Genomic DNA, 23,364 nt, shown 5'->3' with positions numbered 1-23,364 from the left:
AGTTTGCGGGACACTGCTGTAGAGGCTTGTACCGCAGCCTGGGGCACTAAATGCATTGACGCTGCTCCAATGCTCATAGGAATTCTATGCGTGTCGGAGAATTTAGCGCTGTAGGCTGCGGTAGAAACCTCTACTGCGACTTAGGGCTCCTTTTACGAAGGTGCACTAGTGGTTTTAGCACATGTACCGGATTAGCGCGTGCTAGCTGAAAATCTACCGCCTGCTCAAAAGGAGGCAGTAGCGACTAGCACGCGCCATTCTTCACGTTAAGACCCTAGCGTGGTTTTGTAAAAAGAGGCCTTAGATAAAGGGGAGGTAAATTGTGAATTAATAGAAAGTTTAGAGTGCAGGTTCCAATCATGGATTTTTGTACGTCGCTCTGTGATCTGAGGAACATCGTTTTATTTATCTGTACCTCGGAAAGTATGTGTACTTTTGGGAAATGCAATATAAATCGTTATTTCGAATTTATGTATCACCTCACAGGGCCTATTGCGCTAAGTATCGGCCCACAGCCTCGTGTGATAAATGTGGGTATCTGACTGCTATTTTGGGCCACATGTTGTGGTCTTTGCCCGGCTGTTCAAGCCTATTGGGCAGGACTTTTTACTTTTATTGGGACTATTTGGAATGTGACCATACGATTGTCACCTTTGCTACTTTTTGGACTCTCTCCGTCTCATCGTTCGAGGACGTCAGGGTTGAGTGCCTTTCTTCGTCGGTCCATCTTATGTGCCTTAAAACAGTGTTTTTCAACCTTTTTACACCTATGGACCGGTAGAAACAAAATAATTATTCTGTGGACCGGCATCGGTCTGTGGACCGGCGGTTGAAGAACACTGGGCTAAGTCGTGGGCCAGACCCCGCCCATCTCTACCCAATCTCCACCCCAGACCCCGCCCCCATAATAGTACAAAATGCACCTTGCACGTCCCGTGCCTCATCTGGAAGCCTTCCCTCTGACGTTGCAACGTCAGCGAGAAGGCTTCCGGTTCAGGCGCAGGTTGCCTGTAAGAGCCGCTGCCCGTGGCTTTGTGCACTGAATCAGTGAGGAAGAGGGAGCTGGCTCGAAGATAACGCCGCATCGATCGCACTGTGGACCGGCGGTTGAAGAACACTGTTTTGGGCCTGATGCACGTGCTGGCCCTGTGGACCGGCAGGAAATTTCTGTGGACCGGCACTGGTCCTTGGACCGGTGGTTGGAAAACACTGCCTTAAAATGTATTGTTCTTAAATGGCTGGACCCTGACGCTCCTAACACCTCTATGTGGCGCTCTCAGATGATTCTCCTGCTGGCTTGGGAGCGCAGAGATGTTCCCGATCTTTCCACTATGCGGTGGGGGGGGGGGGGGGGGGGGAGCGCTTTTCGGCTTCCTGGGAGCCTTTCTGGAAAACCACGGCTTATGCTGTTTCATTTGTGATGCTACTTTCTGTGCTTGCTGTTGGGAATTTATCTGTACCTCGGTTTATCTAACTGTAAAATGGTTTAAGATAATATTATTTTTCATTTCACCTTGACACTTTAATCACCATATGTCCTAAATATCACCAGAAATATTTTGTCCTGCAGTTTATTATACACCATAATGACGTTTTAGAAAAATCCAAAACTGTTGCATAACTCCGGTATTATTTGATATGAATTTGTAGCTCATGGCTTTTCCATGGTGGTTGAAGGTGAGTCACACTTAGGTGTTTCCCTGTCCCTGGCGGGCTTACTACCTTACATCTGAGGCAATGAATGGTGAAGTGGCTTGCCCACGCTCACAGGGAATATCAGCAAGAGAAGCCAGATTTGACGCCTGGTGCTCTGGTTCTTAACAAATTGCTGTGATCTGCTAGGCTACTTATACAGCCCTCACCCCCCGAGCTCAATGGTTTTCAAAACCCGGACAAAGTACCGGGTTTTGAAAACCTATCCAGTTGCCTGGATAGTTCTCTAAAAAGAGGACACATCTGGATAAATCCAGACATCTGGTAACTCTACACCTAACATTCAGTTTTCATATACAGTGGTACCTCGGTTTACGAGTGCACCGGTTTGCGAGTGTTTTGCAAGACGAGCAAAACATTTGCAAAATCGGTGCCTCGGAAACCGAGCATGGCTCGATTTACGCACCCCCCCCCTGCGATCTGGCACCCTCCCCCTGCCACGATCCGACCCCCCCCACCACGATTGGGCACCCTCCGCCGCTTCTTACCCTCATCTGGGCACTCTTGAAGCTCGACCTCCTCGTCTGCTGGGCCTTGAGCATGCTCAGATGCGGATCGTGGCAGGGGGGGGTGCCCAATCGTGTCAGGGGATGGGGTCGGATCGTGGCGGGGGGGTGCCGGTTCGAGGCAGGGGGGGTGCCGGATCGCAGGGGGGGTTGCCTGATTGCAGGGGGGGGCTTCAAGGGGAGCAATGCCGGTTCTCGGGGGGGGGGGGGGGGAACGCATCAAAGCGAGTTTCCATTATTTTCTATGGGGAAACTTGCTTTGATAAATGAGCATTTTGGATTACGAGCATGCTCCTGGATCGGATTATACTCGTAATCCAAGGTACTACTGTACTGTATAAAAATTTGCCCAAGATGTGCTGCCGTACCTAAGGATGCAACCCAGTGACTGATTTCTCCTTTGCGTAAGCTCTCTTTTATTGAACCCTTTCTCTTTCACCTCTTCACAGGTTCGTGCTTATGGCCCAGGACTTAAGGGAGGCTTTGTGGCTAAACCAGCTCCCTTTACTATTGACACTAAGGGTGCTGGCACTGGGGGCCTGGGCCTGACTGTGGAAGGTCCTTGTGAAGCCAAGATTGAATGTCAGGACAACGGGGATGGTTCTTGCTCTGTTTCCTATCTTCCAACAGAGCCAGGAGAGTATGCCATCAATATCCTCTTTGCCGACGTCCACATCCCAGGCTCGCCTTTCAAAGCCAACATCAAACCAGTCTTTGATCCCAGCAAAGTGACAGCCAGTGGCCCCGGCCTGGAGCACGGCAAGGTCGGGGAAACAGCCACATTCACTGTGGACTGCTCCAAGGCTGGGGACGCAGAGCTCACGATTGAGATTATCTCGGATTCTGGGGTCAAATCGGAGGTTCTGATCCAGAACAACAGCGATGGCACCTACAGCATCACCTACACCCCACCGTTCCCTGGCATGTATACCATCACGATCAAGTACGGAGGCCATTCTGTGCCTAAATTCCCAGCCCGCCTCCATGTGGACCCTGCTGTGGACACCACTGGAGTCAAGGTCTTTGGTCCAGGTGTGGAGCCACGAGGTAAGAGCCCTGGGGTACATGACAATCAGCTTAGCGGCTGAAGTTTTCAAAAACTGAAAATATGTACTTCTCCTTAGGAGTGAAATAAGACTCTAAAGCAGGGGTGGGCAACTCCGGTCCTCGAGGGTTTTCAGGATTTCCCCAATGAATATGCATTGAAAGCAGTTCATGCAAATAGATCTCATGCATATTCATTGGGGAAATTCTGAAAACCCGACTGGATTCCAGCACTCGAGGACCAGTGTTGCCCACCTCTGCTCTAAAGTGAAAAGGGGAACCATTGGGGATAGTTCTGTCTTAGAATGGATTTATTTGCTTTCCTACTGTTTCCTACTGCTCGCTGCCGTAATTAATGCCCAGCTGTAGCCTCTCTTTCCCATGAATCCTTTGTGCTTATCTAGCCTTTTCTTGCATTCGGATACCCATTTTGCCTCCAATATCTCCACCGGGAGACTGCTCTTTATATCCACCATCCTTTTCCTGAAGAAATGGGTGCTTATGTTACTACTTATACCGTCATCCTTGGTCTTGAACTTCACTTCCACTGATTAATGCATGCTTTTTGTGCACCATTTATGCTACTGAGGGATCTGAATGACTATGGTTTTGCAGTAGACCCTAAAGCAGGGGTAGAGAACTCTGGTCCTCGAGAGCCGTATTCCAGTCGGGATTTCCCCAATGAATATGTATTGAAAGCAGTGCATGCAAATAGATCTCATGCATATTCATTGGGGAAATCCTGAAAACCTGACTGGAATACGGCTCTTGAGGACTGGAGTTCCCTACCCCTGCCCTAAAGGCTTGCTATACATGTCCTATAGTGTAGGCATTGCATCACATTGGTGTAATCCTTGTTTATGCAAGGATAATAACAATGGCCTCTATGTAGGTTATCCCAGTTTTCTCAGAGACCGTTGTAATCTTTTGTGTTTAAATGTGTGTTTTTGGCTAGAATTTTGTGAGTGTGTTGAGAGGTCCTGGGTTCAATTCCCTCAAAGAAGTGCAGTGGGAAGTAAATTAATGACAATAATAGCCAAGAGTGGTTGCATAAAAATGTATATTTTGTAGAAATAGGCTTAATATTATAGAGGTGCAATGCTTAGAAGAAAGATACACCATACATATGCTTGTTACAGAAAGATATTTTGTTAGTATGTGTGTGTATGTGCAGAAGCTGAAGGTAGAACGAAGGGGCGTGGAAAGAACAAGCAGGAGGTTTTATCTAAATGATGGGTGTGTCTGGATGGGTGGAGGTGTGAAAGGCTAAAGGAGAAAAAGAGAGAAATCGGAGTTTCTGGTAGTTTCCAGCATCTTTCTTTGACAACTGGCTTCTGTCTAAAACAATGGCTCTAAACTGACAATAACTACCTGTCTTTAAAAGCAGCTGAAACCATTCTTTACCTTAAGCATCGGACCTTAGCACATCTGTTGAAACTCTGGATCCCCCCCCCCCCCCCACAACTCTACCAAGGTTCTTTGTCAATCTCAAGCACTGGCATTTTAGAAGTCATTTAGTGCATTCTAAGGCTGAATGGTCAGGAGTCTTTCGTCTATCTGCACTGACATGCCCAGAGTCAGATTAATATTTATTTAATTTATTGATTTTAAAAATTTCTATACTGTTTTTTTTCCAAAACAGTTTGCAAAAAGTTACATACATAAAATGTTATAAAAATCAAAACAAGATAGGAACAAAAACAGATTCAATCTTTACATAAGGTCAATTGCTCAAAGAAATACATCTGCAAACAGTTGTGTTTTTAACATTTTGCTAAATGCGTTTCTGTCTCTACATTTTTTAATTTGACCAACAAGGCTATCCAACATGTAAAAATCATGGCATTCGTTTCCACATATTTAGGGTTAGACTTCATTTTCAGCAATGCAGAACTTTTGGAGCGCAATGATCTTAATGGTTGATACTCAGACATCAAACCCTTAAAAAATTCAGGGATCGTACCATATAAAAATTGGTGACATGACATAATTGCTTTGTATTGAATTCTAAGTACAACTGACAGCCAATGCAGTCCTCGGAGATATGGAGTAATATGCTCATATATTGATGTTCCAGAGGCCTTTGCTGCCCCTCTGGTTAGGCCAATAGAAAATGCTGACAGCTGTATTATCAATATCAGAGTTGCAACCTTGGCGTCTTTGTGCAGATTACCCCAGTTCTCTTGGAAGTTCAATACAGCTGTACCAGTAGCTATGGCTGCTCTGCGAAGCAGAAGATGAAGGTTTCCACTGCTGGCGGTCTCTAAGAATTCCTCCTTGCACAGCATGTATCACTTCCAGATGAGCAATTAATGAGAAGGAAGGTGTGACCTTTTTCACTTTCAATAAAAATATATTAAAAAATACAAAACAAAACCATAACCTATATGCATTCATAAATGAAACTTCTTTTTTTTCTGAGTAGCAAAACATTTGGATAAACCAGAGAGCACTGGATCTGGTTCAGAAGGCTAATTTCCCAGTTAGGTGCCACATTTAGAGGCATGCAGATATGAACTCTGCCTTGATTAAACCTGCCACTGCGAACTCAAAAGGTGCATGGAAAGTTTCAGGGAAGATGGGGAGGGGGCTGTCTGCCTGGGAAGGTCTCACAGATACAGTGAAGGAAGACTGAGCTATATTAGAACTGAATATCCCAAAGACCTTTGGGCAAGGAGCAGGTGACTCTGTTTCTAATTCCTCCCAGTCGGTAGAGCATAAACTGTGATCATAATCTCAAGAGGCGTGGATGAAATGCGGTTTCTAGGCACTGCTTGACTGCTTGTAGCTCAGACCTTTTGCAGTGGTTCATGTGTACAAGGTGACATGCCAAACATTTAACCATCCATATACAAAATACACGCAGTACCAGTGTTAGAGAGAACTTGAAATGGATGCAAAGTCACTGTGTACCACAGAAAGGCCGTATATAAAAGCTATTTCCCTTTACCTCCAAGTTATCCAAGTGTTTGTGCAGGGGTGTATTGGACTGGGTGACGCGTCAAAACCGTGCAGGACATTGCCGTGCCGGCAATCGCGCACAGGACTTCTGCGCAAGTCCTAAAAATTGTTACTGTTAGCGTTCAGAGGGTGTGTGTGTGTGTAGGGGAACCCCCGTAAACTGACAAGTGTTTGCGCTCACATGTGGGGGGGAACCCCCCTACTAAGTTGAAAACTGCTGATTACCTGAAAACCGATGGAAAACGGCAGTTTACAGCGTAATGGGGGGTTTCCCTGGTTCCCTCCCCCCCAATGTGAGCGCAAACACTTGTCAGTTTACTGTGGGTTCACCCCAGGCCCCCACTCACAGCGGTAACAGGAACAGGTTTTAGGCGGTGCACAGAAGTCCCGTGCGGGATTGGCGGCGCACCAATGTCCTGTGCGATTTCATTATGGAACCATTGGACTGTGGTCTAAAGCCCCTTATATTACTCAAGTACTCACAATTGACAGCTGCAACACAGACCAATAAACCAATTACAATGGCATTAGTATAAAAATTGCAACACAATAATATTACAACAAAAAATAATTGCAAAGAATAAGTATAAAATATGAGACTCCTTCCCTAATTCTCAAATCAGTAATTTACAGATCCATAGTACTGTTGGAATAAAATCGATTTAAGTAACTATCAGAAATCATTGTAGGGCAGGTTGCCAATTCTTTATCCAACTCAACCAGAAACATCAAGAAACTTACATTACATTACATTACTGGCTTATATTCCGCCTGTACCTTTCAGTTCTAAGCGGATTACATCAGAACGATAACTGGACATTTCCAGGAAGAGAAATACAAATTACAATTAAGGCGTAAGGTCTAAAGCAATTTTGATGAGTGGGTTCTAAGAGGGGGAGAGAGGGGGAAAGGAAGGGATTAGGACATTTGGGTGAATTTCTTGAATAGTAGGGTCTTGATTTCTTTGCGGAAAGCCTTGAGGTCAGTTGGTGATGGAGGGGTCCAATTTAGCTGCATGTGTTGCAAGTAAGTTGTCATACATCTTTTTGCGTTTAGTTCCTTTAAAAGGGGGGAAGGAGAAAGGGGATTGGGTTCTCCTCTGTCTGGTTGAGAGGTTCCTGTTTAGACGGTTGTTTAGGTGGGTGGGTGCCATTCCGTTTAAGGTTTTGAATAACATACAGTATAGTTTGAATTGGATGCGGGCTTGTATTGGAAGCCAGTGTGAGTCTAGGAAGGCGTTGGTGATGTGGTCAAATTTTCCAAGGGAATAGATCATTCTGAGGGCAGTGTTCTGCACAGTCTGTAGTTGTTTTATTAGGTAGGTAGGACAAGAAAGGTAGAGGATATTGCAGTAATCCAATAGACTTAGGACTAGGTATTGAACTGAGTCTGAATTGTTCTTTTTCAAAGATCCTTATCCTTCGATCTCCTAAATCAGGGGTGTCACACTCAATCACATAAAGGGCTGAAATCTAAAACACAGGCTAAGTCGCGGGCCGTTTTTTAAATTAAGATACTTACGGCCTCTTTTACAAAGCCGCGCTAATGGCCCCGAAGCCCATAGAGATTTAAAGTACTTCGGAGCTGTTGCCGCATGGCAGCTGCTAGCACGGCTTTGTAAAAGAGGCAGTTAGTCTTAGTAGCAGTATAGATCCTTCCTCACCCTCAGACACATGTGGCGCGGTCAGGCACTTGTGTGGGGCGTCCTGCTCCAACCTAGCTTTTACACTGGGACTGGGTCCTTCTGCCTGCAAATAGGTACTGAGGCAGCACGGTGAGGAGCATGGAGCGCCGTTGGGAGTGGGGCAGCGCATTCAGGTGCTTGGAGCACCACTGGGACTGGGGCTGCATGGTCAGGCGCTTAGACGCGGCACAGTCACCGCCAACCACATAAAACGGCCAGGCGGCCGGATTTGGCTCCCGGTTCTTTGACATGTGTGTCCTAAAGGAATAAAATTCAAGTGCGCATTTAACCCACTTGTCACCTACATCGGCGCAAACAGCCTCCCGACAGCTATCAAAACCAAGCCCTGATATCTCATGTCAGCCCTGCCTTAACTTGCTGGCCTTACCAATGCCAGCAAAGGCCTATGGGAGATCATATCATTCATGTCTGACCTTAGGGAATGTCATTGCAAACAGCCTTAGCCAGCCTAAATTAAATCAGTGCTTAGAGGACCTTGCAACTAAGAGGTGCGAAGAGGAGTTAAGAAGATGTGTTAATGTCTGATCCTTAGGATGGACAGCATAGGATGTACAATGGATCCAGGTGCACAGATAACTTAAGATTAATCAGAAACTATTGTCAGAGGCATACTGGAAAGTACATTTGACTCCAGTCTATTCTTCTCCAGTCTAGCACACCTCACTCACCTTCCTTATCAATGAAACTAACCATTGTTTCAAACAGTTTACAAAGGATAGGGATATTTAACTTTAATAGATTCTACTTGTTATAAAAAGCCCCCTCTCAACATTACCCTTCTCTTGCTCTCTCTGGAACCCGAAGCTTGAAACATCACCCTCCCCACCCCCCTTTCTCTCTCTGCCTCTCTTTCCCTTGGATTCTTTTCTTTGTCTGTTCTCTCTCATTCACAAGAGCACAGAAACAGTCTCTGAATCCACTCTGTATTTGTAAAGCCTATGTATCTTTCTAAAGATTGCCTTTCTGTAGTTCTATATTATATTTTTTATGCAAGCACGTCTGGCTGTGCTTGTCATTTGATTTTACTTTCTAATGAATCTTCTGTGAGGATATTGAACTCGGGACCTGGCGGATTGTAAAGCTGCCTCACAATACACCTCCAATCCTGACCTTTTGGTGGGGGGGGGGGGGTCTAACCTTACATCTCACTTTTCAGAACAAACTGAAGACTCTTCTTTTCAAGGCAATATACTCCACTGACAATCAGTGCATGCAAATAGATCTACTGGAGCAGGGGTCTCCAAAGTCTCTCCTTGAGGACTGAATCCAGTCAGGTTTTTGGGATTTCCCCAATGAATATGCATGAGATCTATGTGCATGCACTGCTTTCAATGCATATTCGTTGGGGAAATCCTGAAAACCTGACTGGATTGCGGCCCTCGAGGAGGGACTTTGACACGCCTGGTATAGGGTCTTAGATACTTAGAGCATATATATGGTCTCCTGTTACTCTGTCCTAGTCTCTGGTAACAGCTGCAGAAATGGGCCGTGGTAGCGCTTTTCTTGCTGTTAACCCAGCTAGATCAGGACATTTCAGCACTACAGTTGAGATTCTGGCGTCAGCAAGGCAAGGCGATTAAAAATTTTTGCTCACCGCTACACCAAATCTGTCTCCTATGACAATGAGTGCTCTGCCACAAATCAGCAAATAAAGCTGCCCGACAGAAAGTAAAAGACACATTAAAACAAGTGAGGACGAAGCGACAAGGGGGAGTGAAGTCTTTCTTATTTGCAGTGTTAACTTAGCAACTAATGACTGTATTAGGAAAACAAAAACTCTATTCCACATTTTTATTGTCAAAAAAAGTTGTCTGGGAGTAGAGGGACTCTGCCAAGGCGATGACTGGCATGCCAACTTTGCAAATGTGCATTTCTTATGTACTGAATTTGTATTTTGTTTCGTATATAGCAGGAAATGCACTTCTGTTAAAAAAAAAATCTCCAGGGGTTGAAGCAGGAGGCAGATGCTGGGAGAGAGGGAAAGAAGAAAGGCGAGGATATAGAGGAAAGAGTAGACGAGGCAGAGGGAAGGAGAAAAGGGACCGGATGATGAGGATGAGGGAAGGAGGCAGAAGGGTGGATGATAGAAAAGGAGGGCGAAGAGATAATAAGGCAGAGATTGTGGGTGTTGAAAATGAAAGAGCTGATGATGTCAAGGAAGGACCATATGAACAGAAGCTATGTGGGGAGTGGATTGTATGTATTAAGAATTTCACTTTCCCAAGACAAAATGGGGCTAAATCAAACACTGTAAACCCAAGTGGATAGTGTTATAAATAGATCAAATGAATACTCTCTGGGCGTCTTGAGCAGAAAGAGAAGTGGGAGAATAGAGACAGAAAGAAATGTGAGCTATTTTGACCGCACCAATCAGGGTCTTCTGAAGCAGCTGATTGCGAAAGGCGTCAGGACCTGAGATTCATTCGTACTCATTTATACGTTTACATGCAGCTAAGTTTAAAATTTTCTTTACTTTTTGATGTGGTGAATTGACTCTTTGTCTTTCCATTTAAATATATTAAGTCACTTGATAAAAAGCACTTTATCCACTCGGTCATTGTGCAATGATTGAGAACTTGAGCCGTTTTCAAAGGTGGGCTTTCTTGTTCACCGACAGGATGTTTTTACCTAGTAACAGTTCTCTGAGCACAATGCAAGTGTGACTTAGTAAATGCTGTGAATATTTTGATATATGCCCAGAATGTATTCACTTGATCTATTTATGAATGGCGCTGACAGTAATGAGATAGGAAAATGTGGTAGAGTAAAACGCTGTATTTACCACGATACTAACATGTGTGATTGTGTGGGCTGTTGCCCGTGTTTCTAGCAATTATGCAGTAAGCTCAGGCATTCTCCTTTCTGTTCATTAGGTGTTCTTCGAGAAGTGACCACGGAGTTCACGGTGGATGCACGATCTCTCACTAAGACAGGGGGTAGCCACATCAAAAGCCGTATTGCAAACCCCTCAGGTGGCAAAACCGAGAGCTTTATCACAGATAACGGAGACGGGACGTATCGTGTGCAGTACACCGCCTACGAAGATGGTAAGGGTCACCTCTGAGAGATGGAGCCCACCGCGTGCAGGACATGGCCTTTGAGGATGGCCCAAGCCGCCTCTGATTGGGTTGAGTCTAGAGTGTAGGAGATGGGGAATGACCTTACGAAGGTGCAGTGTTCCCCTTTCACCTCAGAACTGGAGCTCTGGTCCACAGATTTCACCAGAAAGGTAGCCCCTTCGCACTCAGGCATGGAACAATACAAACTCAATCCACATATATCGTGAAAGGACCCAACACGGGCCGTGTTTTGGCTAAACACGCCTTCCTCAGGGATCTAAGATGTAATGACTCAAACTTTGAGAAATGTGGCGAGAAGTCTTGAAAATCCAAATCTCAAGTCGAGATGCTGAGTGTGAGTCTACCGCCTCAGTACTGATCTCAGCACTGTAGACTCGTAGTTTGTTTGTTTTTTTGTCCCTCTGACAAGCTGTTTCTTACTCTCCCAAATGACAATGGTTCTTGTTCCTGTAATGGTCTGTCTTTTGGGTTCTTGGCTTGGTTGAAGGCAATTATTTATTATGAACTGAACATAAGACTATTGTTTTATGACACAAATTGACATTTTGACACCTTTATCAAGATTATGTTTCTCACAATCTGAGAGGCCCGTTCTTACTGACGGTACCTGTCTGGGTTGTGGCTAAAGAGCCCTTCAGACGTGAGGTTCAATCGTTGTGAACCTACACTAGGAACTCAGGGCCCTCGCATAACACTTTAGGGTCCCCTTATTAAGGCGTGCTAAATGCTAAGAGGCCCATAGCATATAATGGGGGCCTTAGTAAAAGGACCCCTTTATGTTTTATCATCAAGTCATGTTGATTGATTATATTTATTTAATTATTTCAGTGGTGATTTATTTTAGATTGTAACAATAATCTCAAGATTTCATATATTTACCCAGAGGCTTTTTTTTTTTTTTTTTTTTTTTTTGCTTTCTTTTGGGTTTGTAGGTATTCATTTGGTGGAGGTTCTGTATGATGATGTAGCAGTACCCAAAAGTCCATTCCGTGTGCAAGTGACAGAGGGCTGTGAACCAAATCGTGTGCGGGCCTATGGTCCAGGGCTGGAGGGAGGTCTTGTAAACAAGTCCAATCGCTTCACCGTGGAGACCCGGTAAGTTCTTCCTGCCTTAGAATTTCTTTTTGCGCTCATATTTAATAGCAGAATTGGAAAAGGTACTGAGAAAGGCGACAAAAATGATCAAAAACATGGGACCATTTCCCAGTGAGGAAAGACTAGGACACTTCAGCTTGGAGAAGAGATGGCTCCGGGGTGATAAGATAGAGGTCTATAAAATAATGAGTGGAGTGGAAAGGGTACATGTAAATTGCTTGTTCACTCTTTCCAAAAATACTAGGACTAGGGGACATGCGATGAAGCTACTAAGTAGTAGATGTAAAACAAACTGGAGAAAATATTACATTCTGGAATTCGTTGTCAGAGAATGTGGTAAAATCAGTTAGCAGGGATTAAAAAAGGTTTGGATAATTTCCTAAAAGAGAAGTCCATAGGCCGTTATTGAGATGGCTTGGAGAGATCCACTGCTTATTCCTAGGATAAACAGAATGAAATCTATTTTACTATTTGGGATCTAGCTAGGTACTTGGGACCTGGGTTGGCCACTGTTGGAAACAGGATACTGGGCTTGATGGACCTTCAGTCTGTCCCAGTAAGGCAGCTCTTATGTTCTTATGTCTCTTACTTTGCTTCAGAAGGTCACATTTCTACTCTTACCAAAACCTTTGGCAACGCGTTCCAAAGCTTAACTGTTTTCCGAGTGAAAAATATTTCTCCTCCACTTCCAACTCCAGACTTCGTCCCTTCTTTCTTGCCACGCCATATGCCTGGAACAGGCTGCCTAAAAATGAATACGTCATACCCTGTCTCTAGCAGTATTCAAGTCCAAGCTAAAAGCCCACTTTTATGAAACTGCTTTCAACTCTTGACTATACCCATTGTATCATTTCCTCTACCAGAATCTCCCCAACCCTGAGATGTCCTGTCTGTTCAAATTAGATTGTAAGCTCTTTTGAGCAGGGAGAATCTATTGCCTCATCTGGGGCAGCCTCCTTGGAGCGGCTGGGGCACGGGCAGTGTGTCTGGGAGGGAATGCATGGATGGGAGAACATCGCAGGGGAGGAGACATAGGCATCCTGGGACTGTCTGCCAAGTCTCTTCCCTGAAGAAGCCCTTTCTGGAAACGTCAATCGCTCCTCCTAAACTTACTTGCTCCACTTCATCACTGACGCTGAAACCGTGGATTGAAGACAAAGTTTTATTTTATTTTTCTTTCCAGCTTATGATTTATCTTTAATCTTATCTATTGTTTTGCCTTTTGTCTTTGTTTTGTTCTATTTCTATCATTTAAATTTCTCCAGAATTCTACTGTTCAACGGCTCCCCCTTCTGCTTCTATTCCTTTCTCTCCTCTCTTCTACCTTCCAAAGTATTTAGATCAATGCTGTCTTGTTAAAATGTTTATTTTATTTTTATTTTTCCTCTAACTCTACTTTTCACTTCTCTATTACCCTCCAGGTACTTTAGTTAGATTGTGAGCCTTTAGGACAGTAAGGGAATTTTTGAAGTACCTTTCTTATTTCTAATCTTAATGTATATTTTCTGTAAACCGCTTAGAACCTAACGGATGTAGCGGTATATAAGAAATAAATTACATTACATTACATGTACAGCGCTGTGTACGCTTTTCAGCGCTATAGAAGTGCTAAATAGTAGTAGTCGTATTAATAGTTGAAGGCGAGTTACATTTAAGCATGGAAAATAGAGAGAGACTGGCTGCTCAGGAGCTATGGAAATAAGAGAGTTCTCTTAAAAGAAGGAGACAACAGTACTCAATGGCCACGAATTTGGACTTGGAGGATGAGATATACGGCGTCAGCGTCTGAGACAAATATGTTGTTTTTTTGTTGCATAGAAGTTTTTGGACCCCTGTTAGATTACCAAAATTAGATAGTTCTAAGTCAAATAGATGTTGGCACTGTCATTTCGATATAGGGACACTGGATCATCTGCTCTTCTTTTGTCCCTTGATACTTAGATTCTGGCAATCCATTTGGGATCAAATAAATAGACTACTGGAAGTTGCATTGGCGTATGACGTAGTGCTGTTTGGCATGTTATTGAGGGCCAAGAGTCCAAGAACTCCATATAACAATAGACTACTTCTCATCATGACTGGAGTTGCCCTATAGCTTATTTTGAAAAATTGGGACAGGTTAAACTATAATTTTTGTGGGAATCCTTGTGCCAAACTTTTAAATTTGAACGTATGAGTGCAATACAATTGGGACATTATAAGAAATGCAAGGAGGTTTTGGACCCATTGCCAAAATTTTGTAAAGATTGATTATTAGTTTTAGCCCTTTGATTATACACATCCAAGATGGGTGGGTGGGAGGGGGGATATGGTTGTAATTTTGTTTGTCTTGATCACTTGGATTACTCTTGATAGTCTTAATACTGTATGAAAGGGTGGGTGGGGGGAAGGGATATATATTTATTATATCATTTAATGGTATTAAGTGCTGTTTATGTTGTACATTGTTTGATAATATGTAGCACTTGGTGTTGGTTTTTAAAATGAATAAAGCTATGAAAAAAAAAGAAAGAGAGAACATGAATTCAGGATTTCTTCAGGCCTATCCTCACCTAAATATCATGGAATCCGTGTGGCTGTGATTTGTTGACCTTGCCTTCATATACTTCTTTCAGGGGAGCTGGCACTGGTGGTCTCGGCTTGGCTATTGAGGGGCCCTCTGAGGCCAAGATGTCCTGCAAGGATAACAAAGATGGCAGCTGCAGTGTGGAGTACATTCCATTCACCTCTGGGGACTATGATGTGAACATTACCTTCGGAGGCCAGCCTATTCCAGGTGCGACAGAGCGAGCAGAAAGTAACAGTTTCTTGTTACTCCTTAGCTGGAACTGATTTCCACTGTGCTACATGCTGTAAATCTTCAGTCACAATTATTTGGGGGTTTTTTTTTTTCCTTTCTTTTTATGACATAGAAACATAGAAAGATGACGGCAGATAAGGGCTACAGCCCATCAAGTCTGCCCACACTATTGACCCACCCTCTTAAGTCTACTGACCCCCTTAAGTATAATTGTAATTATACTGCCACTCTACTGACCCGCTCTTTCAAGTCTATACCCTAGTGACCCTATCCCTTGGCATGACCCTCGTAGGGATCCCACATAGGTATCCCATTTGTTCTTGAAGTCTGGGATGCTGCGTGCCTCGATCACCCGCACTGGAAGCTTGTTCCAATGCTCAATCACTCTCTCCTTCCCTAGTGCATCCATAAGAATAAACTAAACTAAACCTTGGGTTTATATACCGCACCATCTCAGTAAATGCAGAGCTTGGCACGGTTTACAGGAATTAGGATGAGAGAGAACTCCAGTGGAGAGTTTAAGAGTTAGATGTAAAAGGGCGGGGAAGGTGGGAGAGGCCTAAGAGGGGGGAAATGTTACAATTTTGAGAATAGCCAGGTTTTTAGGTGTTTACAGAAAAGTTGGAGGGAGCTTGAGGATAGGAGCGGGGAGGTAAGGTTATTCCAGATCTCAGTGATTTTAAAGGGGAGGGATGACCCAAGTTTGCCTGCATGAGAAATACCTTTTGTGGAAGGGAAGGATCGTTTAAGAGTTTGGGAGGATCTGGAGGAGGTAGGGGTTGGGGAGTTCCAGGATAGAGGGATAACGGCAGGAAGGATGCCATGTAGGATCTTGTAGGCTAGGCACGCACATTTGAAGTGGATCCTGGAGATTACTGGGAGCCAATGGAGCTTAGACAGGAGTGGCGAGACGTGATCAAATTTGCTTTTCGCAAAAATAAGCTTAGCCGCAGCGTTCTGAATCCGCTGCAGTCTATGGAGGCTTTTCTTGGTTAGGCTGAGGTAGATAGAATTGCAATAGTCTAATCTGGAGAGGATGATGGATGTACTAGGACTGCAAAGTGTTTTTGGTGAAAATAGAGTCTGACTTTGTAGCCTTATTGGATCAGATCAATGGTCCATCAAGCCTAGTAGGTAGTATAAATCCAGCATTCCTGCTCCCGTCCTGGCCCAATTGAGTCATCATCCTTTTTCCCTCGGACAGTTTCTGGTGTCATCTCTTCTGTGGCACACACTTGTCTTTCTGCTGCCTCTGCACCCAGCAGCTGTGCGATCTAATCCCGGTGCTGCTTTTAGTGACCCTGGACAAAGACCCTTAATCCTCCAGTGCCCACTGCTTTGAACGTCGGCTTTGAAATGCCAAAAGCTACAAAAAGACGGTATACAAGTCCCCGTTCCCTTTCTTCCCCGCCATCTGTTCCCATGGCCTCACAACAATGGAAGAGTGTGAGCTGACATGCTCTCTTTTCTGTCCTCGCCCTCCGCTTCCTCCGTTTCTGCAGTCCCGTGGCAACAAGGTTGCGCAAAGATTTATTTATGTTAAAAACTTTTATTTTGCATATACCTAAGTGGATTCAAGTATAATATCCATAATAAAAACTACTTAAATAATAAAAACCACTCATAATACTAACATAAGTAGCTCGCTACTTCACTGTCTTAGGACATCACCTACGCCTGATGGCAGGCTGTGTCCCTTTGTGGCCAGAACTTTTAACAGCATCTGTCTAAGAGACAAGATACCACACAGAACCCTATACGTGCATGCTATACACAGAGAGAGAGAGAGAGATTAGTATAAAGCCTGGAGTCAAATGGAAAGCAGTATGGAAAGGAGTAAAATTAGACCATTCAGAGCTCCTTAATCAAGGAGCTACAGCAGTTCTCATCTCCAAACCAACCACACTAAGCCATTTAGAAGACTTTTTTCTTGTCCACTGTATGAGAAAGTGACCACTGCTGAAAACCTCTGCTCAAGGCAGAGTCTGGTATCTCCCTCCTATGTATTTTAAATGCCAGCACTGGGTCTCAGGGAGAATCTGGGGCCTGTCTGTCCTAGCACAGAGACCATTAACTCAGAGTCACAGTGTTTTCTTATCACATCGTCCTTTCTACGTTTATGATATTAAGGAGCTCATGTTCAAGGCGCTTAGACACACTATGGTACTTTATCCAAAACATCTTTTCTGGAGGATGAAATATGGGACCTGAATTGTGTGTGTGTTGGGGGGGAGGGGGGAGTGCTGCTGCTAGCCTATTGTGACTTTTAGGAGGTTTGATATTATTGTTATGTTTTATGATGGTTGTCATATATGTTATTGTGACTATGTTTGTATTTTGTTGTGATCCACTTTGGGAAAGGCAGGATATAAATCAGAGGTAGGGAACTCCGGTCCTCGAGAGCAGTATTCCAGTCGGGTTTTCAGGATTTCCCCAATGAATATGCATGAGATTTATTTGCATGTACTGCTTTCAACTCATATTCATTGGGGCAATCCTGAAATCCCAATTGGAATACGGCTCTCAAGGACCGGAGTTCCCTACCCCTGATATAAATAATGAACTATAAGTGTTTTGAAAATGAGCCCCAAAATGAGAGCCAAAAAGAAACCAAAAGATGACTCTTCTTTTGGGGCGCAGTATGCAAAAATCGTGTTTCAGCGAAAAACATTTTCCCCAAGGGCTCGCAAACAAAATCGGATGCTGCATACAAATTGGGTTGGGTTCTGCAAATTTCACTGTTATTGGGCGGTGCCTCCGAACACGGCGCTGTTCAAGTGTCAGTCATGCTGCGGTGCGGTTGGCAGAATGGCGGCTACGTGAAAGGTAGACTAGAGTTTTAAAAGCCGACATTTCTGGCGCCTGCCTGTCATGAGAATCGCATCTACAGAGGCGCGTAACAGCGCCTGAAGCCACTTCTGCCGTTAATCACGGTCTTAGGCGCCTCCGTAGACGAGAGAACAGTGCTGGTTTTAGAGGTGCTCTTAGGCGCCATCATTTTTTTAAACTGTGTTTTAATTGGTGCAGTCAATTACTGTGTCACTTGAACCAATTAGGTTAGGTGGCGTTAGGTTACCTAACTTACAGCACTATTATTAGAATCTGGTCTAGTATGTATAGACACCAGTTCTTCCTACTGACTGTTGTCTATACGTAATTTGTATATAGTGCCTGATTTTGTTTGCTAACCCCTTCTCTACCTGCAGAAGATGCTGATTGGTTTTTACACATTTTCTCTTGTACAGGGAGTCCGTTCCGTGTGCCGGTGAAGGACATAGTGGATCCCAGCAAAGTGAAGTGTTCTGGGCCTGGCCTGGGAACTGGCGTGAGGGCTCATGTCCCACAAACCTTCACTGTGGACTGCAGCAAAGCGGGGCTGGCTCCCCTCGAGACAAGGATAGTGGGACCTACAGGTATGAAAAGTTGCTGCATCCTGAGTATGTAACATAAACCACGAAAAAAAAAAAAAAAAAAATAAAGGTGGGGGTGGGAAAATGGTCTTTCCAAATGAAAGAAGCCAAAAGGATCAATAAGACCAACATTAATTTTGTTCCATCCTTAAAGGTACAGTCCCGACACAGCACTGTGTTTCGGCGTAACATACGCCTGCTTTAGGAAACAAACATGCACTGAGTGAAGGTGTAATTAATAAAACCAACAGCTTTGTGGACCAAACAGCTTTGTGGACTTTAGCAAGTGTCTGAATTCAAAAGGGCCTGGGATAGCACGTGGGATTTCTCAGAGAGACAAAGAGATAATGGTTCCTGCGGATGGGCAGCATTTGGCCTTTATCTGCCATCGTGTTAGTGTTTCTATAACCATAAAGTTCTATGACATCATAATGCAGGTGTAAAGAGCCTTAGCCTATAAGAAAAGGAGATGCAAATGTTAAGAGCCTTAGCCAATAGGGAGAGGAGGAGATAGTGGATGTTGCAGATGGGCAGACTGGATGGGACATTTGGCCTTTATCTGCCATCATGCTACAATGTTTCTCTAACCATAAAGTTCTATGACATCACAATGTAGGTGCAAAGAGCCATAGCCTATAGGAGAAGGAGATGCAAATGTTAAGAACCTTAGCCAATAGGGAGAGAGATAATGGTCATCTGCCATCATGTTTCTGTAACCATAAAGTTCTATGACACCACAGTGCAGGTGTAAAGAGCCTTAGCCTATAAGAACAGGAGATGCAAATGTTAAGAGCCTTAGCCAATAGGGAGAGAGATAATGGTTACTGCGGATGGGCAGACTAGATGGGCCTTTATCTGCCATCATGTTTCTATGTAAAACACAAAGTAAAAGAACTCCATCCACGCCAAATATTACAGAGGCAAATGCCGTTCATAGCTTATAACTGAATGGTGCAATCTCATTTTCAATTTGTAACATAAACTCCATAGATGAGTCCACAGGGAAAGGAAAGTGAAGAATCACAGATCAGTCTTAGAGCTAAATTCTTAACAGGTAACTCTATAATCTAGGGGCCAGGGAGCCTTGTAGAAACGCTCTAAAATTCCCCAAAATGTATGATGGCGGCCCTACAATCCGCCAGAGGTCTTGGGTTCAGTGCCCTCATAGGAGGTAAAGCAGAAAGTGGAATTAATGACAATGATAGTCAAGAGTGGTTGCATAAAGAATGTGATTGTGCAGAAATAGGCTTAATATTGCAGATATGCAATGCTTATAAGAAAGGTACACAAAGATATTCTATTATATAACTGCATCTGTGCTCTTGTGATATATGAGAGCAGTGAAGACCTTCCTCTTCAGCTGAAACTGACATTGCCCTCTATATATCCTTCCTTCTATATGCTCCTTGTTTTGCAACCAGTCATGTCCTTAAATTTAATGTGACTGCCTTTTTACATTACATTACCGTATTTTCACGTAGATAACGCGCACCCGTGTAAAACGCGCACACGGGTATAGCGCGCGGGGAACACAAATTTATGTAATAAAATGTTAATATAGTGCGCACACGCGTATACCGCGCATGCTAAAACCTCCTCCCGCCTACTCCGAACCGGCATTCTCCCCCCCGCTCGCGTCACCCCTCTGACCCGAGATAATCTGATCCGGCATTCCCCCTGCAAACAGGCATCCTCCCCACCCCCGCTCACGTCACCCCCCCTCCCCCGTGATCCTACATCCCCCCCAGCACCGCAAATACAACTCTTACCCGGTTGGGCACCGGCACTGGCACCAGCACCAATGCACAGCATGTGCCAGTGCCAGTGCCCGAAGATCCTCCCTCGTTGGTTTGGTTTGGGCTGGGCTGGGCCGGGCGGTGCGAGAGAGAAGAGATCCTCCTTCTTCCTCTGCCGGGCTGGACTAGGCTTTGAGCATACGCAAATGCTCAAAGCCTAGTCCAGCCCGGCAGAGGAAGAAGGAGGATCTCTCTCGCACCGGCCGGCCCAGCCCAGCCCAGCCCAGCCCAAACCAAACCAATGAGGGAGGATCTTTGGGCACTGGCACTGGCACATGCTGTGCATTGGTGCCGGTGCCCAATCGGGTAAGAGTTGTATTTGCGGTGCTGGGGGGGATGTAGGATCGCGGGGGAGGGGGGGGTGACGCGAGCGGGGGGGAGGATGCCAGTTCGCAGGGGGAATGCCGGATCAGAATGTAAAAAAAAAAATTGTAAAACGCGCTCACGCGTATAACGCACATGGTTATGCACAGTTTGTAAAATCGTGTATAACGCGCGCGTTATATGCGTGAAAATACGGTACATTAGGGATTTCTATTCCGCCATTACCTTGCAGTTCAAGGCGGATTACAAAAGAATTATCAAGGAAGTATTACAAAAAGAGATTTGGTCATTTTCAGAGAGATGAGTGTGGTTATTTGTTTAGGGTAGTTGGCTTTAGTGAGAGGTGGTGTTTGAAACTTGCGGTGTTATTTCTTTTTTCAGGGATTTCTTGAAGAGTATGGTCTTTATTTCTTTTCTAAAAGTTTTGTAGTCTAGGGATGCCGTCAGTAGATTGGTGATTTGGTTGTTTCTGTAAACTGTTTTGAGCTTCCGGGAGGATGGGATAGAAGTCGAAATAAATAAGTAGGTTCCTGAATCAGTGCAGTGAGGGTGAAGAGAGGAGACGGAGAGAGAGAGAAACAAGAGTCCAAAGAGAGAGAGAGAGAGGGGTGGTCAAGAGAGGAAGCTTTATAACATAAAACATAACATAAAAATCGACTTCTAGACCGCATAACCTTGCAGATCTATGCGGTTTACAAAAGATTACATCTACTTACAACCGAGCAATCATCATGGAATTTAATTACCCAAACATCTAGAGAATAAGTAAGTTTTCAAACGTTTTCAAAATTCCAGATATGAGAAAGACATAAGAGATAGTTGTTTGAATTCTTTGTCCCAACTGGCAGCCTGATATGAAAGCATACGTTCATGAAATCTTTTGAACTTGCAACCCTTCACCGTTGGAAAAACAAAAAAAGTATGAGCTTTACGTGAATGTTTTTGAGTAGCAAAGGAAAAGGAAGTAATCAAATAAGCTGGAGATTGACCCAACAAGACTTTATAATAGACACAACCCAACTTAAAAATAATACGTGCCTCAACCGGCAGCCAATGCAGTTCCCGATAAAAGGGAGTTAGATGGTCATATTTCTTCAAACCCAAAATAAGCCTGACCGCGGTACTCAGTATAACCCGCAGCCTAGAGATGGTCTTTATTATTGCTTTTAAGTTTGTCTTTTTCAGCATCTTTATGTTCATAATTTGGAAACTGTTTGAAATTGATAAGGAAGGTGTGACACTTACAGGAATGGTAGATGGAATTAGTCTGTCTGGCATAACTTCTTGATAAACAATCCCGTCTGGCTGGATACTTAATGTATGTGGATTCTGTATAGGAGCTTTTAGGGTCTATCTGTAGCAACATTCCAGAGTCAGATTGATATAATGTCCCATAGGCCTTTGCTGACATTGATTAGGCCTAGCAGAAAATGCAGGCTGACAGCATGGTTGGGTGGAGCTACGGCAGCATTGTCTTTTATAAACTTAGAAAAAGAGCCATATGAAAAGCAGCCGCAAGAAAATCCAGAGAAAATAAAAAAAAAAACTCTGTGGAGTGACGATGTTCCATTGCAAATGCAAGCAGTGTCTCGCTTCCGGCTCACCACACAATTGTTTCCCACGTATTCACCTTTATAGGACCCCCAGGGACCCCTGAAGAAGACTTTTTGTTGAAACGCGGACCGTGTTGGGTCCTGTATCCCTAGCGGACTAGGTCCTTTAAGGCTCTTATGTGGATGATTTACTTTTATGTGGATGGAATTATTTTATGTGGATGATTCCAGTGTACCTTTGGAACTTTGACACTTTCAAATAAAGTCCATTTAGGAACATCATCACTCCACAGAGTTTTTTTGGGGATACTTTAGCTCAGGCCATAATCGAAGAAATAGTGCGTGCCTCCTTTTTTCTTTGATTATTATTATTTTGACAAACCCTGGGGGAAATCCTACCTGCTTGGGTTTACTGTAGCCGTGACTTCTTATGTTATCTACTCCTGTGTTTACTGGATATCTTATATTAAAGATATTGTATGTTACTCGTATTAAGGAATTGCAGAACCAGTGGATGTTCGGGATAACAGGGATGGAACTCACACTGTGAAGTATACACCCGCGATGGATGGCCCTTACACAGTGTCGGTGAAGTATGCCGATCAGGAAGTGCCACGCAGGTAAGCACCGGTCAGTGCGAGAGTAGAATACCATGTGGTGAATTTCTTCTGTGCATACAGCTGGGAAAATGATGTGCACACATCCAGAATAGTTTTCACCAGTATTTGGCTGCTTTTAATAGTGTGGTAGAATTCACATCATGCCTTTCATCCACACCAAATCCCAAAGTGTTTAATTTTCAGTATTTAAACAAACATGGAGCTGCTTCTAGGGTGGGTGGCCTGGCAAACAGGACCAGCTTAACCATTAGGCACACAAGGTGGACACCTAGGGTGGCAGCTACAGCGTAAGTACAGTGAATCTGTTCATAACAACAGTTAATAAATCTCAATAAATACGAACTCAAAAAAACTATCTGCCTACGAGAGGGTACTGAAAAGTTCGGAACCCAACCAACCAACTTCCTAAGTACTGTGCGTTATTTTGCCACTGTGGCTGAAAAGAGAGTTATCTTATTTCATTGCCAATTTGCAGAAACTAGATTCTCTGTTTTGACGTTTCAGATCATTCATTTGCCACATATCCACGTCATTCTCTTCTTGGTTGGGCTGAGAACTTTTCAGCACCCCCCCTCATAGCAGCATTCCAGAGCTGAGATTGTGATGTCATAATGCCTCATTCCACCAATAAGATCCAACCTCATCGGTGATGTCACAATGGCTTGATTGTCCTATACTTGGCTCACATACTGGGTCAGACCAATGGTCCATCTAGCCCAGTCTCATGTCTCCAACTGTGACCAATCCAGGTTGGAAG

General features: G+C 44.1%; 1 protein-coding gene across 5 annotated transcripts in view; it reads left to right on the top strand.

Moving 5' to 3' along the window:
* The window catches only part of FLNC (filamin C), a 234,353-nt gene that overhangs the window by 146,969 nt on the left and 64,020 nt on the right, over nucleotides 1–23,364 (top strand). For all 5 annotated transcript variants that reach the window (XM_033958234.1, XM_033958233.1, XM_033958232.1 and 2 more), the window contains 6 exons: nucleotides 2,669–3,266; nucleotides 10,803–10,976; nucleotides 11,942–12,104; nucleotides 14,720–14,880; nucleotides 18,150–18,317; nucleotides 22,484–22,607. In XM_033958234.1, coding sequence (XP_033814125.1) covers nucleotides 2,669–3,266; nucleotides 10,803–10,976; nucleotides 11,942–12,104; nucleotides 14,720–14,880; nucleotides 18,150–18,317; nucleotides 22,484–22,607 — 1,388 coding nt within the window. The remainder of the gene's footprint in view (nucleotides 1–2,668; nucleotides 3,267–10,802; nucleotides 10,977–11,941; nucleotides 12,105–14,719; nucleotides 14,881–18,149; nucleotides 18,318–22,483; nucleotides 22,608–23,364) is intronic.

Source organism: Geotrypetes seraphini, chromosome 9 (assembly GCF_902459505.1).
Source record: "Geotrypetes seraphini chromosome 9, aGeoSer1.1, whole genome shotgun sequence".
Classification (NCBI taxonomy): domain Eukaryota; kingdom Metazoa; phylum Chordata; class Amphibia; order Gymnophiona; family Dermophiidae; genus Geotrypetes; species Geotrypetes seraphini.
Note: the sequence above shows the minus strand (reverse complement) of the source record. Positions and strands in the feature narration are given on the sequence as shown.